Raw genomic sequence first — 16,940 nt, forward strand, 5'->3', positions numbered from 1 at the left:
CGTTGGCTTTTCATTAGTCATGAAGCAGCTAATGCTTAATAATTCTGCACGACCATTTTCTGCAACTACTCAGGGATTAAAGGTTTTCCCTCAATAATCCAGTGACCTCCTAATCACTGCTTGACAGTATTTTTTTTTTTTTTAACATGAATTATGATCGTAGTCTGAACCACCAGAATAAGACATTAGTAAGTGCTGTATAATAACTAATGAAGAGCTGATGTGTCACTAACATGTATGCTAACAAGCAGCCAGTTAATGTGAATATTTGTACTTTTATAAGAAGTGTGACCAAAAACATGATTAAATCAATTATTGAAATAGTTGCTGATTATTTTTCAGTTTATCATTTCGGTTGGATTAAACCTTAAAAAGTTTCCACAAAACATGAAAACAAAAGTTTTAGTCTTCAAACAATACTTTGAGAAACTTTCTTAAAAATCTGTGAAAGTTCATTTTGAGGCTGAACTTCGGGTTTTGCTTGGTTGGTTGAAGGGGCAGTGTGCTGGATGTGGAGCCACCTAGTGGGGAGTTTACAAACTGCAGCCAACTGAACCGCCCCCCCCCCCCCCGCCCCCCCTCTCTTCACGGCTGTAAACATGGCGGACTCTCCCCTCTACACATTAAAGGACTCAGTCTGAAGTAGTGAGAACAGTTGATTGTTGTGTTTCCTCCACAGAGGACCTTTAAGGTGACATTAAAGAGGTTTAAACATGGCGACGGATGAACACGGGAGCAGACAGTCGACGCATGTTTGGTCACTTTTTATTGCATGATTCAACAGACGTGAGATCCTGCACAAAGTGTTTCAGCACTGCATTAAGAAAAAAATAAAAACAAAACAAAAAACATACAATGTCAGAGAAATTGTATGATATTTACAATAGATGCATCACTATTACCACTTATACAGTATGTACATATTAGTCTCTGGTTTACTATGACAGTAGTTACAGAATGAAACCCCTACGCACACGTTACGCTTCAGCTCTACAGGAGTTACAGTGCTTACAAAAAGAACTGACTACATTCACTCAAACACAAGGTTAGGATACACACGAAGTCGAAAATACTCGTACGAGACTTGCTGCACCTCTGGACATGTCGCATTCACGCGCCCTGGGAGAAATGAAAACGCTTGAAAAGAAAGAAAAAAAGTCGCAGTTCTAAAAAATGGCCTCCTGTCGCGTATGAACATCTCCATCTGCTTTTTGGAGAATTTTAGAAAAAGCTTTAAGATAAAACGTCTGAAACGAGCCGCCAACAACCGAGAGGCGGACGACGATCGCTGAGGCAAAGAACGTGCAAAGCTCCAGCTACGGTGGCCACTGTAGGACATTTCGGACCGTTCGCAAACCTCGGCTCCACATTCAGACCAGCTGAACTTCAGGCTGTTCGTGTCGTGAAAGTCCGCCGGGATCATTTCAGACTTTAGAGGACGTTCATCTGCCGCCGATCAAACATCTACAACCCAAAGCCTTCAGTGTCTTTTTAGCGTCGGCTGCAGCTGAACTTCCTTCAACATCAGGACTCGAGTTTGACCGTTAATACTGAAAATCTGCACCATAATCTACGACCACTGATTCTTCAATCTGCCTGTTAATCTTCAACTGTTCATCTGGTATTTAAATGTCAGATTATACTGAAAAAGGTCAGAAATGTGGAGCGTTCGGCTTCAGTCTTTAATTGCTGAATCAAAATCGTTCTCGATCATGTTTCTATCAATTGACCACTGACTTAACTGTAATCTCTGATTAATGTCGTGTTTTTCAGTTTGTTTCTCTGTTTTCTCGGCTGTGATCTCGACTTGATGCCACTTCTGGTATTGAAGCAGCATCAGCATCACGCTGTCAGCTCGAGCTGAGGCTGAACAGATGAACGCTGGAGGCTGAGCGCGCGGGTCCGAGCCTCACGTGTCCTTCAGTGGCCACCGTACTCCAGCTTTCTTAACCCTCCTTGTAATGCTTCACGTCGACTACAAATACAAAAGATTCACCAGAATCGCCGTCACAAGGTGTTAGCCTGCGTTAAAGCACGAAACGACGAGCAGGATGCAGTTTGAGACTAAAAACCTCCTGAGGATCAAATGTTAGATCAGCACGGTGTGTGTATTTATACATAAAAACCTGTGTACCTCAGACTCCAGATACTTCAGTGGAAAATAAACAGCACCATAAGGTCAGGGCTCAAACCTCGACTCGGGAAAAACAAACGCGCGCCTTCATTTGAGGTTTGGCGCCGAGCGTTGAAAACCTGTGAACCTCTCCGTAGTGTTTTTACGTGAGACGGCAGTTTAATACTCTGTGCGCCCTCGCGCTCTGGACAGGCAGGTAGATAAACGGTTTGTGGCGCCATCGCTCAGCGTGTCGGAAAGAAAGGATCAAATCTAAACTGAGCTAAAACAAAACGACAGGCTGTAAAATATCAACAAAAGTCTACAGTTAAATGTAACCTACGGCTACCAAATGGAAGTAAAGAGGTCATCTGAGGCCTATCCATAGTGTCCTGGTGGTCGATATTAAATCTGGAATATATACACTATATATAAAAATAAAAACAATCCATTTGGCAACCTGTTCGATGTCTTACACTGTTCCAGTAATCATAATTTTGGTCTTTGATATACACATATATAGATATAGCTATAAAACTCTGCTGTTCAAGATCATCCATGCTGAGCGAAGGGGGTCACTGAAATTCAAGTTAGCAGACGGCGGCGCTCAGTTTGACTTCCGGCTGTTTCAGTCTTTCGATCAAATCAAATGATGGAAACGGAGAGAACGAGGAAAGGAAAGGTGAAAAAGGCAGTTTGGTCGGTGGGAGGACGTTTCCCGACCTGCGCTCGCTCTGCCGCTTTGTGCTTTGCCACAGGTGTGTCGCCTCAGTGCGGGCAGGTGAAAACGAACCTGAAAATGCTGGAAGGTAAAAAGCGGAGCGTGAGGGATCAGCGGCTTTCCCTGATGATGACGATGTACAGTGTGTTGGTTCTGGGGATCCTGACCACGTCGTTGTCTGGGGGTTTAGGCAGGTGTCAGAGTCTAATTTGGTCTTGTGGCTCTATGAGGGGTCAAAGGTCACTTTAGGCCTCCGCTGCTTTCCTCTTGGAGCCCTTAGTTTTGGCCTCGGCTCCGTCCGCCTTCCTGGAGCCTTTGGGAGGATGGCCGGCGACAGCGGCGGCGGCCGTCGCGCTGGTCTCGGAGTCGACGTTCTGATCCTGGTGGTCCGCTCCTTCCAGCTCGTCGTGCTCCAGACAGCACAGCTGCCCCGTGGGAGGCCAGGGACGCAGCGCCCCCTCCTGGTGAGCCTTGCAGAAGGAGTTGGGGCAGAGCTGGCAGAAGGCCTCCGAGTTCTTCCCGCAGACGTCACAGTGGTGCCAGGGGCAGTCCCAGCGGCCTGCGGGAGGACGAGCCACACGGACACAAAGGTCACAACACAGCCGATCAGAAAGACAAACACTGGAGACACAAAGCTCCGAGGAGACTCTGCCTTCCTGTCACGCTTATCCGAGGAGGGTGGAACCGAGGGGCTTGGCTGTCCAAACCTCATCAAAGAGCCTCCTCCCTCAACACTGTCCTGTCATCACTTCCCAGCAGCGATGAGCCGTTCGTCAACGAGTCGACTTTAATGAGCCGACTCCCGTCTGAGAGCTGATGTTTACAAATCAACACAAACAGGAAGATCCTACAAAACGTTTCTTAAACACAATACAGAAACGTCTCATTTTGGTACAGACTCGAGCAGAGTGAGACTCTACGAAACACAGTTCAACGTAAATAAAATGTTAAAAACACATGTGTAACAGTTTTTTACTGTTTTTAATGTAAAATTACTGTGTTCTGGAAATAAGATTTAGTGAAATTACACTGAATAACTGAGGTGGTTTTTGAGCACACATACATAAACGTGGCTCAGTTTTAAAGGTTTTGTGTGTGTGTGTGTGTGTGTGTGTGTGTGTGTGTGTGTGTGTGCTTCGTGCTCGCTGCGTGTGCTTCAGGTGTTTCTTACCGAACGGCCTCTTGGTGAGGTTGAGGCAGGACAGGTGATAAGCTTTGGTGCAGGTCTTCTTGTCACAGAGCACCAGCTGTCCTCCGTCCCCGCAGCGGAAACACTCGTCCTCAGATTTCTTCTTTCCTTCGGATTTCCTCTTTTTATACTTCCTCTTCAACCTTTTCCCTTTTTGCTCGGCTGCCTGGCCGTTTGAGTTCTGTGATGAGACACGTGGGGTGAATGTGATCAGTGCTGGGGGTCATTATGAAACACTTATTAAAGCCTTGTTTTGCATGAACATATTCTACAACTATTAGATCATTAACTCAGAGTTTTCCCTCAATAACCTCCTAATTACTGCTGACTGATGGTCAGTGAGGAAGTTGTTGATCTGAGATGAGGCTGAAATGAACTTTTAAAAGCTCAACTTTTTTTACTGAAGTCTTTCAAACTGCTGGAAACACCTGAACATGACGCCATCCATAGAAAAAAAAACATCCTGCCTACAGCGAGGGCCCAAACATCAATGTTCCACAAACAGTACCGTCGATATAACTGATGTTTTTATAGTGACTCAGGTCATTTATCACATCATGACGTGACCCTGCAGGTGTGAGACTCACCTTAGGACGATCACCGAGGAAACCACTGCAGTTGGGAGCGCCACAGCGACAGACGGTCTTCTCGTTCCCGAGGCAATCCAGGTTGTAATTAAAGGTCAGTTCAGTCCCTGCAAGTTAAAACACAGGACAAACCAACTCCATGAGCAGGCGGGACCTGGCTGAAAAGATCAACTGTCCATCTCTTCTTCTTCTTGGGTTATAAATGAGATAATTCTTCAGACACGTGAGATGAATCTGCAGACGAAGCTCCGATCAGCCTCACCTACTGGGATGTCACAGACGGCGAACAGGCCGACCCGCGTGTCGCCGTTCACCGTCCACTTCTGCGTCTCACAGTTGGGCTGACAGCTGTGGTTCATGAAGCGAGAGTAGTTTCCCTTCGGACCGGCGTCAATGATCCGGTCCTTAAAAAGACAAAGAGAGTGAGCGATTTGTTGCATCTTCCTCCAGAGTAACTTTCTCATCGTCATCATCATCATCATACACGTCATTAGCTTGATCAGATCCACTTCCAGGACTCCGCAGGCTGACTTGTGTCTGCGGCTGCGTTTTGTAGTATTGACTACTGTAATGTTACAGTTGTCTGTACTGCAACATTCCCAATGCAACACCACTGTGTTTATCTCGCTCCCAGCGGAAACGGCGCTGCTGCTGAGGACGCAGCACCCGGTCACACCGCGGAGCTGAAAGTACTGGCGGCCTCCGGCTCAGCACTGACCTTGTCGATGGTGAGCATGTAGAAGTCGGTGATGTTGTTTTCCTGGGCGTACTTGATCCTCGCCCTGCACTCCTCCTCGTCTATCAGCTCGCCGATGTACTCGTTCACAAACTCGCCCTGAATGAGAAACATCACATCAGACCAGAGACGTCTCGATACCAGAAATGTCACGAGCTGATAAGCAGGATTTCCAACGATCCAGTATTTTTCTTTTTAAACGGACACATATTGGCTAAAGCGCCTACAATAAACTGTTCACACCACACTTTTAAGGGATTTTAAGGGATTCGTAGGGGCTGTTTTGACACCGGTCAAAAGAAAAAGATCCTTTAACGTCAAAGTGAAATGTGTCACGTACGTCAGCGTCACATCGACTAGTCCCATTAAAAGCTGTCTTACAGCAGGAGAGCTGGTGTCCTCACCTTCTTGATGTCCCGCAGGCAGACCAGGCCCCAGCCCTTGCCCGGCGTCTTGATGATCTTGGTCTCTGGGTAGAGCCGTTTGGTGAAGTCCTGGTTACAGCAGCGCTCGCCGCTGGGACACGCCTGAGGGTGGCACTCGTACTGCAGCATGCGGTTCAGACACTCGGACTCGAACCCGCACGGCCTCTCGTCCGTCGGCTTGCAGTTACACTTGGGGATCTCAGAGATGTCTGCGGTGTAGACCTGAACCTTACCGAAGGGTTTATTGACCTGAACAAGAAATGGAGCCACTGTGAACATTAATTAAAGATAACGTTTTAAAAGTCATACGTTTGGTCTGCAGGGAATGAAAGTTAACTGCAGTTCATCATTTATTCATTCTTTCATAACTGAGAGAGACAAAAGCAAACAATGAGATTCCAGACCTTGATAAATTTGTATGGAGGTGGTTTTCGGCTGTTCTCTTGCGCCTCCTTGGCCTCTCGTTTAATTTTTATCTCCTTGAATCGAGCTTCAGCCTCCAACAGAGCTGAGGAGGGAAAACAGTGTCAGGGCTCATTACATTACATACGTTTTAATACAGATCTGTTTGGTTCAGTCTGCTGCATGTGATACTAAGATTCCTTCTGTTAAATCAAAATGAAGTGGACGTGAAGTGAACTTCTCTCTGTCCCAGCTTTAACTGTGAAGGTAAAAATCAAAGACTCATTTCTGTAATTATGTGTAACAGCTGTGCTTTGAGGCAGCTTTGGTCATGATTGTGTTCACCTGTGTTACACTGATGACAGAAAGTGCATAAAATGTGTTTCTGGGAGGTAAATCTTCACCATTTTTGAAGACTTTGCCGATGCCGGTCCTCTGGTGCTTGCTGCCCCTGTCTCCCTCCATGTAGGGAAACACTCGTCCCTGGTGAGTCCAGAAATAGTCCTTGGAGCCGAAGAAAAAGACCGGGAACTCTCCAATCTCATGCCGCAGGTGCTGGATGTTGGTGGGGATGTTTCTGGGGTGGTGGATCTCTGCAGGCCACCACCTGAGGAAACAAAAAGGCAGGAACAGGCCGGAGTTATTTATTTAGGGTCAATGCTCACTGTGGAACAACGAGAAGCAAACGTTTGGGTGGAATTAGAAAAGACGGGGGGGTGGAGGACAGTTTGTCTCACCTGTATGTTCCCAGTTTGACCCAGATGATGTCCCTGTATTTAGGCTTCTTCCCGGCCCGGCAGTCGTTGCAGAACCAGCTCCCATCAGGCATTGCAATGTTCAGACAGTCGGGGTGAAAAGCTGCTGGACAAGATTCACAGCAGAGCAGCTGCCCTCCTGCAACACATCAGACATTAAATTAAGCTGAAAGGCCTTTCAGACGAGCGTGGAACAATTTACACTAATTACAGCTGAGTCATGTGTGCAGCGTGATAAAAACAAGCACAGTAAAACGAGTCCAGATCGCAGCCCAAAAAACTGCCACGTACCCACCCGTCTATCGACCCCCCCACACACTGCTGCTGCCTGTTTGGGTTGTGAGGCTGAGTGGATGCAGGCGGACTGGTACACAGACTCAGAGGCGTTTCCACAGGACTTTACACTGAAGACAAAACTCTCACTAAGCTAATCGCTCTGGATACTGAGAAGTGAAAATTATTCAGCATCAAACTTTTGACTGACTTGTTTCTGGGTTTCAGTATCATCTGACACCTTCAGAAGAGAACTCCCACACGACATCACAGCTGCGTCTGCAAAACTGGCTGTGATTTCAAGTGAAAACTGATGCTCGGGAACTGCTGTAGTTCAGCATTTCCTGATTTGATTTGCGGCATTATGTATGATGAACAGCTACACACCCTCCCCCTGCAGCCCCAGTGCAGCTGGCCGTGCCAAAATGATTTCCTTATTACCCTTTATAGACATTAAGGAGATATTAATCAAATTCAGAGTACACGTTACTGTTCTACAAGAACACTTGGAAAAACTACAACCCTTTACTTCACATTATTCTTCCTCTGTAGAGCTATTACATCAAATTAAAGCTGGATCTCCTGCAGTGTTTGATGGCAGAGGTGGGCCACCTCTCCTGAAATAAAGAAAACTTCCACTTACATAAAAACAACAAACGGAACACTGAAATTCAGGGAAAAAGAAACTCTAACAAAGCATACTGTTTTAATTTGCAGCTGTTGTTTTTGCTGCCACGTACAAACTAAACTGATCAGGATCCAGGAGGTTTATCGCGTCTGCTGTCACCTGAAGCAGTTCAGCTTACATGTGCTTACATGATTCTTGCAATTTTGGGTTGTGTCCATATGGCTGAATGCACTTACTGTGAGCCGCTTTGGATAAATGCCTCAGCTGAAGTAAAGTAATGAACTAAATAAAATGTAAACAGGCACAGTCACAGAGGAAAACCACTCATGTTTACTGATGTCAAATGAGGTTTAGTATAAAACGTGCCGTTTCACAGCAGAAGTATGGCTTCACCCGCACAAAAGATCTTCAAATGATTGTGGTTACGCGGCTGGCTGGCAAAGTAAACACACAATGATCAAACATGGCTACTGGTAACTGCCCTCCTTGTTAGTAAGAGAAGCCAAGAGGCAAACCTTTGGAGCAGACGAAGCACCAGCTGACATTAACGTGGCTGTGGTGGCTGTAGGCCTTCTTGGCGTTGAAGTGGTTGGTGCAGATGATGGCGGTGTTGGTGATCATCTCACTGCCTGCAGCCACGCACAGATCACCGGCGTGGTACGCGACGGGGCAGCGCAGGCAACGCATCAGCCTACCTACAGTACGGAGAGCGACGGAGACACCGGATTAGACAGATACCGAAGAACAAGCGACCAAAATATAGAATCACAGAAACTGAAAAATATAACATTTCTGAGTTGAGTTCAAGGCTCTAAAACATTTTAACGCCTTTAACTGTGAGGCTCAAATTAATTTTATAAGGAAAATCCATCTCTCTCTTTTTTTCAATATTTAACAGATCTACCCTGAAGCTGGCCAAATGTCACTGTTCGTGGCTGACAACGATGAAGAATTTCCCTTACAGTGATCAAACTGGAGAGCTGACTCAAAAATGTTGTGCCCACACAGCCTTAAATCAGCCACAATAAAATTCCATCAGCTGCGGTGAAGTTCAGTGTGAATCAACTTAAGTCCAACTGCCTTCACATAATGACATAAATATGAAAATAAGTAATTCCTAATCTTTAGGAATGAGCGGATTTGACCGTTCGCTGACTAAAAGTGGACCAAAATCTCGAGGAATCTCCACGGTGACAGTGCAGCCTGTGCGGCGCTGCAGACCCTCACCCTTGGTGGACTTGTGCTTGGTGCGGCAGCCGTAGTGGCAGCCCAGGCAGGTGTGGAGCGGACAGCGGAAGCCCTTGTTGTCGAACACAGTGAGGGGGTTGAGGCGGATGCATGCATCGTGGTAAAACTTGCCGCAGTGTGGGACGTGGCAGCGCCGCACCGTGCCCTCCGACTTCTTACAGTTGAAACATGAGTGAATTCCTGAGAGGAGCAAAAGGGGGGGGGCAGAAATGTTAAAAAACAGCTACCACTTACTCTGTCCATACTGATAAGGTAAGGTTCAGATTCTGTGAAATGATTTAATGGACTTCATTATTTATAGATTGCTGACAAAGAAAAAGAAATCCATAACAAAACTAATGATTAACAGTGAATAAAAGGAGCTGCTGAGGCTGAGGCTGCGGTGACATCATGTCACAGTGGAGAAGTGAGCGTAGCGCAGCACGGCGTCACTTTAAACATCAGGCGACTGAACTCCTCACCCGTCCTGCACTCCTGACACTGCAGCTTCTCGTCAGGTTTGAATGACAGGCCGAGACAGTGGAGGTGAAACATCCCACAACACTGGCCTTCACAGGGCACCAAGTCCTCACCGGCCTGCTCACACGCCTGCAGGGAAAAACACACATCAAAACGTACGCAGAGACGCAGACGTTCCAGTCATCAGAGTAGAAATAAATAAAATCAGAATGAAAAGGAACCAGAGCTGGAGCTGTTGACTATAAACAGTTAAAACTGAGAATAGGCATACGAGTTTGCACAGTGATTACACAGGGATGGAGATGTGAGTGATTCCGCATGTGTGTTTACTGAAACCACTTGTGTGAAGGAGCCTTTTCACTAGAAAGGTCTCACACTGACGTAAAGGCGGACAGACGTACCTGGCAGACAAACTCTTTCTTCCGTTCGCCTTTCTTTGTCCCGTCCAAGCTGTCGCTCGGAGAATCGGGGCGTCCTTCACTCCCAGAGCCCTGCAGCGATCAACATGTGGTGAACTTTATTCTACAGCTGCACATTGACACCGTCAGCAACACCATTTACAATCACCTGAAGTAAAGTCCATTCACCTCCAACACACCTGAGTGATGAAGGAAACTAAGAGTCAAAACTGCCCGTGTGTAATAATTTAGCCACATCAAACTTCAAAGTAAAGATTAAATCTGTTTGAGGTTTGTGGCTCTTTCTCAGGTTTACTGGATCTCAGACTGATGAGAGTTATCCCCTCTGACCTCGGGATCAGGACATGGGGAGGACCGGCTCTTCTTTGCCTTGGAGGGGGTGCCCTGGTTCTCTCCATCCTGCTTTCTTTTCCTCCTACGCTTTGGTTTCTCTGCGTCTTGGTCATCTGTGAAAAGAAACAATGACAAGTAGGTACTGTGGAGCCATGACAAAACAGGCAGGATGTGGAGCTGAGAGCGAGGCGGCAGAGCACATCAGGAGGTTTCTTCAACACAGATTAACAGACGCTTTACCAGTAAGGACAGCTGGTGACTTTTTTAGCCGCTTCTTGGTTTCTTTTAGGTCTTTGTCAGTTTTCTTTCTTCTTCTCTGCTTTTTGTCTGGTCCCTCTGAGGTGGAGGCCTGAGAAAGTTTGCAGATGTGATAAAGAAAATGAAAGAAAAGGAAATGATTAAGGAGTTTTTTAGGGGAAGAAAAATGTGTCGTGTTAAAAAACCTTGCTTCTTGTAAGACGTTCACAGAGGGCGTGGTTTAAAGTCTGCACAGCAACGTGCCCTCCTGCCTCTGAACACTCACCTGTTTTTCAGCATCTTTGCTTGTTTTACGTCTCTTTCTAGGCTGCTGACCCTTCTCTGCTGCGGCGTCTGTTAGTGGCCTTTTAGAGGTCTTCTTCCACCCCCCCTTGACTAAAAACAAAAGAAAAATGTTAAGAAAGAAACACTCTAATTTGGTTCTGACTTCAGATTTGAATCTGCTGTCAATGGTTAGAACAGAAAAGGCTGAAAATGCAGCGTTCGAGAAGCCTGATGGTTCATTTAAAATCTTCCTCCCATCATGTTCTGAGCACCAAACTGGGCTGAACTACATACGAACGGCCAAAACAAATAATAATTTCTTATTCTTGTAAATTTTGGTTCACTTGAATGAACTTACTAATGCGTGTTTTAGAAAAATGAGCTGCCAGCTGACTCACCTGAGGAATCAGCCCTCTGCTCATCAGGAGACTTTTGCTTTCGCCTTCTCTTCACTTTGACATCTACGGCAACAAAAGGCTCTTTTTAAATTAATTAACAAAGCTAAATGTGTGTGAAAACACCATGTTGCAGATTAACTACAGGTGAGGATCAAATTTTGGTTTCGTTTTTTGGAAAGTTCCATCTCCAGTTCTTCTATCAAGTATGACTTTAAGCCTTTTCTATGCTTCATAAAGAGGAAAGAAATAACCTCCCAGCTGCCATTAAAATCTGATTTTCTGAGCGACTGTCTGTACAAATTGGATTTTGACGTTATGTGATAACATTAAAAAGCAACGTGCAAATATGAAACAGCATTTTAGCTAAATTCTCTGTGCTTCTAGGCTTCAATGCTATCAAGGATTAACGGCTTACTTGGTTTTATAAGTCTCACAAGAAAAACTCACCTTCTGTCTACATTCAGGAGGCGAGGTTCTTACATGTACTGGTTACATTAAGCGATAAACTCCACAATAAACCAACCACTTCACTGTTATTAGCCACACATGGTAAATTCAACCACAGAGTAATGGCTAATGCTGCCTGTGTTTCAACTTTCAACTGACCTGGAACTGAAACTGGAAGTGAGACTTGTTCTGAAATGTCTTCTGTCGAAGAAACCGGCTTTGATTTCCTTTTCTTCACGGGGTCAGAAGTGCTGTCGACTGCAGATTTTTTCCTCCTCCTCACGGTCTTCGCGGGAGACTGAACCTGCTTGGGTCTCCTCTTTCTCTTCTGAGGTATGATTGATTCAGCTTGTATGTCTGGTGCAGAAGTGGTGGGACCCTACGGAGGGAAAAAATAATTCAATGAAGCAAACACAAACTTTGAGGCTGCCACAATATTACCATTTTAGCCGAGCGGAGTTATATAAATGTCCATTCCAAACTGCTTTTAGTATTTTTAAAGCTTGATTTTGTTTGAGAATTTACACATTTTAGTTGAAATGAAAAGGTTGAAACATGCAGTTAGTTGTGGGTTAATATGTCAGATTGCTATGCTGAGCCCCTCTGTCTGAGACCTACTCTCTACAGTTCAAAGATGATCAGTGACAAGATCAACTACACATGTTAGTACCTGGGTTGCACTAGGCTGAAAAGCTTTTCCCCACTTTACATTTAGTCTGATTTGAGAAGTTACAACTTGCTCTCATACCATTCATACATTTGTCTGCTTTCAAAACCCTCGCAGCGTCTGCACGTAAAGAACTAAATCTGATGCAGGACACATGCCTTCCCCTGGCGATCAGTTTTAGTGAGTGTGCTCACCTGTGAGGCCGGCTGCGGATGACTCATTTCTTTGGAAGAAACTGTGTCGTTCAATAGGAAATCGTTTTGATGTGCTTTGTCCCTCTTCTGCCATTCTTCCGTTTTGAGTTTTGTTTTGGGCGCTTGTGTCTTTTTCCCTGCTGAAGTGCTGTCTTGGGAGCGAGGGGTGGCTGTGGGGCCGTTGGCAGGGTCCGCCAGCAGCGAGGGCAAATTTGGGCTAAGCCTAGACTCCGTTTCCTGGTCCATCTTGTTGCTCTGTTCTGGCCTCAACTTCTCCATGATGTGGGGGTTCAAATGAGGCCCGTCATCATCATACAGAAATGCGAAGTTGGTCATACGCTCATCCAGTGACATGCTGACGGCCTCCTTGGCTTGAATAACACCCATGTTCCACTGAGCCTTGAGTTTACGGGGCACAGAGGGAGCCGTCTGCATGACATGAGGAAAAAACACAACAGTTACACATCAAGTTACAAAAGACAACACAGCGGTCGCGTTTAATTACATTGTTACATTGTGGGCAATCCTTAAAACGAGATTACATATATGTTTAGCAGCTTGTCATCGTTCTGTAGTGGAACATTTGGCACATGGCAAAAATTCCCTGCACAAATGTAATATTCCTTTCTGGTTTGCCAGTGTCGAGAAAATGGGCTAAAATGATGACTGCTTGTATAAGGTTCAGGGGAAATAGCTGGAAAAAAATAAATATGTATATACTGTATATAATCAATGTGTTAAAGTTGCAGAATACATTCTATTATTTAAGTTTGAAACCAACTTTTTAAATTTGCCTGTTTATTCAGAGCATACCTTGTACAAAACATTTGAAGGAAGTGTAATATCTGAATGGGTTTCTGAGTCACGCCTTTTGTAACAACAACACACCACATCCTCTACAGGTCAATACGCAGCAGCATCACATTGGAGAAGAAGCTAATTTACCTTTTTGTGGATGACACGGGAGGCTGGCTGCTTGTTACCCTGGCTAAGCTCCTGGTATTGATCCTCCCCTGTGAAGGACACCATGTTCTTCTCAAAGATGTAACCTCTCTCTGGGGCATCTCCAAAATACTGCACATGGTAAAGGAGGCCCGACCTGCTGTTGGTTGCTAAAACAAACAAACAAACAAGATCCAAACATGTCCCATACCCTGGCATACACATAAGCAAAGCGAAATTGATGTAGGTGGTTGTGACTGTGTCTCACCTTTCTGTTTCTGTTTGAAGTGACCGTTGAATTCAGGGTCTGCGGTCACCATGCAAGGCCACCAGGGGTATCCTGACACCTTGGTCCAAACCACATCACCAACAGAAAAAGAGGTCGGCAGAGGGGACTCCTCCGTAGCCTCCTTCATTAACTCCGGAATGAGAACAGGCTGGAGAAGAGAAAGAACAATTAGCTGATCAATAGATAAAAACAGAAACTATTCAAGGTTCTCACACCTTTTCCAAAATCAACTACTTTCCCCACATACTATCAGACACATATGCATCAATAAAAGTCTTTTACACCTGTAAATATCGGCTAATGATTATACAAACACAACACACTGCAGCCACACATTTCGGCTTAAAGACTTGCATATTTTCCACCTTTTTAAGCCTTGTAGAAATCTTATTTACTTTATATTTAGCATTTAGCATTTTTGCGAACGTCATAGATCAATTAAACTTTATACATCTGTTGTTAACATTCACTGTAACTGCCCATAGGAGGCCAAGTGCTCGTTCACATTCATATGTATGGTCCTTTTGTCCTAATACCATCTGCCCGGATAACTTGCCACGAGCAAACACGAGTTTTATCTTTAAAAATATGCATCTTTTTACTTAAAAAATGTGAATAAAAGCAAAACCTCATCAGCTGCTGCATCAGCATTTGTGTGGTCAAGCGGCTCCACTGGGACGGGAGAGGAACTGAGGTTTGGTTGAGGTTTTGGTTTGTGAGGTCTCCCCCTCCTTTTCTTCGCGTCCTGTCTCTTCTCGGATGCAGATATAGTCTCTTCGGTGGTTGTTGCCAAACTGGTCCCATTGGCACAGTATGGCTCAAACAGCGGCTGCTTGACCACCTGGGGTATCGTCACCTTCAGTTCAGGTTCAGCATGAGGAGTGCAGTTGTGCTGATGGGTGCCATTCGTAGCAGGGACTTCAGCACCCTTAGGCATAGGTGGCTCCGGGACACAAAGCTTCGGCAGAGCGTCTTGGTCCCCATTCAGCACACGGGAGGTGAGGTCTTTGAGCCTCTCGTGGCTGTGGTTGTTATGACTGTGGCCAGCCATCTTCGGAAGGACACCGTCTTGTAGTGTGGCAGCCGGCTGGGCAGCAGCTTTGTCCATTAGTAGAGCAGGGTCGTTGCTCATGTCCCCCCCACCTTTCCGTACGCTGAGGGACTCTGGTGGCTGCTTCATGCTGATCGGGTTGGCTGGTTCAGGCATCGAAGGCAGGGAGCTACCTTTGCTGTCCATCCCATCTAACCCCCTCCAGGCTCACTGAGCTACAGGACAGAGAACACACAGAAACTTCTTGTTCCACAGGTTCCACCAGAAAACATTAACTATATCATGCAGTAGATATTTGATGCTCTTGCTTATGCAATCTGTAAAACAGCATTCATGGATATGAATCCTATGAGCTTAACGTTACACATTTTACAAAATGGCACTCACTTGCTCCAGCGGAGCATTAACACAGAGCTTGGAGGCGACAGAAAAAACTGCACCTGTCACGGAATGTCCTTGCCGCGTAGTTCTGGATGATTTATAACAAAGTCGAGCGTCTCGACAAACCAAGAGTCGGAAGCAACAACACCTCACTATAGTAAATGAATACTAATGCCTCAATGAATTCCAGACATATGCGTTAATCACAACTGTGATGTGGACGAGAGCAAGTCAAATCCATTCTCGATTACATCCATGCATACGAACAAAAAACCACTGGGCGGGCGGAAAAGCTCTTACCGCGACAATTTTAAGTTGGCTTTCTCCTGGAAAATGACTAACTTAGCTAGCGGCTAGCTGCAGTCTGTGGCACAGCGGTATGAAGAAGGCAGGAGGCAGGCTCCACCGCATGCAGCGAATGCCCAATGAGTGGGTGGCTAGCTGTGCCGCGTAACCACCGCATCACCGGCGAGAAAAGCCGCGGAAATGGAAGCAGCTGACAAGTCCGAGTAATGTTAATGGAGTGCGAATAGTTGATGGAATTAAATGCATCACACTTCAGTTGAAAGCTAACATTGTACATTGTGGTTTAAGGAAAAGGCAACCGTTAACGCTGGTTAGCTTTGTTGTAATGTAACGGCAAGGCGACTAGTTAACGTTAAAGTAACGTTAACGCAAGCGTTTTTAACAACCGCTCTGTCATTCTTAAGCTATCAAACCTCCTGTTAAAACGTCTGAGTGTCCGACATACAATACAAACTTTAGCCAGCAGTTACACTATCATGTCATGCACGAAACTGGGCATCGACTATAATCTGAAGCGGAAGCCACGATGTGGGAATGTCATGGATACCAGCCATGGACAAGCACTTTCCCATACCGTACAACCGCATCTCTGTCATTGCTACAGTCAGCCATTACGCCGCATTCCAGCAAATAGACAAAGCCGCCACCCAAACGCTAAATGCCATTAACGTACAAGCTAACCTACTAGGTTAAAGCTAAAATGCGTGAATTAACGTATGGTGGCACGACTAGACGATTGCCGTAGTGTGTGTAAACTGCTTTGCTTCTGTTTCGATGAAATACTCAATTTGTAGGCGCCATGACAGCTGCTTTCAAAAAGCTAACCGCGCTAGCTAAAGCTAACCAGCGTACCATTGAAACCAAGTCAATCTGCACACTCAACGTTAGCACAGTTAGCTAGCTCACTAGCTAGCAGGTCCTCCCTTGCTAAAATGGATGGTCGGCCCGAACAAGTGTACTTGCAAAAAACTGATGCCGGCAAATATCCTCAGGGTTGACAATAACATGAAAGACCGTTTCTTTGTAGTTACCTGTTCAATCTCCTCTCGGTGGTTAAAGGGAGATAATGCCCGCATTCATCCTGTAAAGCGAAGGATTTCATTCAAGTCGAATCAAAAGCTTGCGGGAAACTCAAACTCTCCGGCCAACCAGCGCGAAAAATACTCACTTCCGATTGGTCGGGAGCAGAGAGAGGCTCTAACCGGTCCTTTCAAAAAAAACCAACCGTAGGAAGTAGCTGACCCGGTGTCTCCCGAGTGTTTTGACATAACTTTATGACTTTTTTTCAGTTGTTACTGCTTACACTGACTATACAAATATTTATTTGTCTCTTACAACAATAATATACACGGTTTGGAGCTACTATGTCATCTAACGTATAACGTTTAAGTGCAAATTGTGTTAGAATCGGTCTCTCCTAAACATCGTTACCGTCGAAAAAGTGAAATATGAAAA

At 45.5% G+C, this 16,940-nt stretch overlaps 1 protein-coding gene across 7 annotated transcripts; it reads right to left on the reverse strand.

Moving 5' to 3' along the window:
• Positions 1-750: 750 nt before the first annotated feature.
• nsd2 (nuclear receptor binding SET domain protein 2) lies at positions 751-16,647 on the reverse strand. Of its 7 annotated transcripts, none has more exons than XM_076748241.1 (23): positions 16,517-16,635; positions 14,376-15,013; positions 13,727-13,895; positions 13,462-13,628; positions 12,517-12,945; positions 11,815-12,034; positions 11,209-11,271; positions 10,812-10,921; positions 10,529-10,637; positions 10,286-10,401; positions 9,938-10,027; positions 9,539-9,665; positions 9,057-9,257; positions 8,345-8,524; positions 6,911-7,067; positions 6,578-6,780; positions 6,176-6,279; positions 5,751-6,020; positions 5,329-5,445; positions 4,873-5,014; positions 4,611-4,717; positions 4,006-4,204; positions 751-3,393 (listed from the first exon to the last, which is right to left on the reverse strand). In XM_076748241.1, exons 2-23 carry the CDS (start codon positions 14,982-14,984, stop codon positions 3,080-3,082), a joined length of 4,203 nt encoding a protein of 1,400 aa, XP_076604356.1. In that variant the 5' UTR covers positions 14,985-15,013; positions 16,517-16,635; the 3' UTR covers positions 751-3,079. The 7 variants fall into 7 exon arrangements, with proteins under 7 accessions (XP_076604356.1, XP_076604358.1, XP_076604357.1 ...); XM_076748243.1 differs by lacking the exon at positions 16,517-16,635 and adding an exon at positions 15,239-16,103; XM_076748242.1 differs by lacking the exon at positions 16,517-16,635 and adding an exon at positions 15,480-15,614.
• Positions 16,648-16,940: the final 293 nt, after the last annotated feature.

Source organism: Chaetodon auriga, chromosome 14 (assembly GCF_051107435.1).
Source record: "Chaetodon auriga isolate fChaAug3 chromosome 14, fChaAug3.hap1, whole genome shotgun sequence".
NCBI classification, from domain to species: domain Eukaryota; kingdom Metazoa; phylum Chordata; class Actinopteri; order Chaetodontiformes; family Chaetodontidae; genus Chaetodon; species Chaetodon auriga.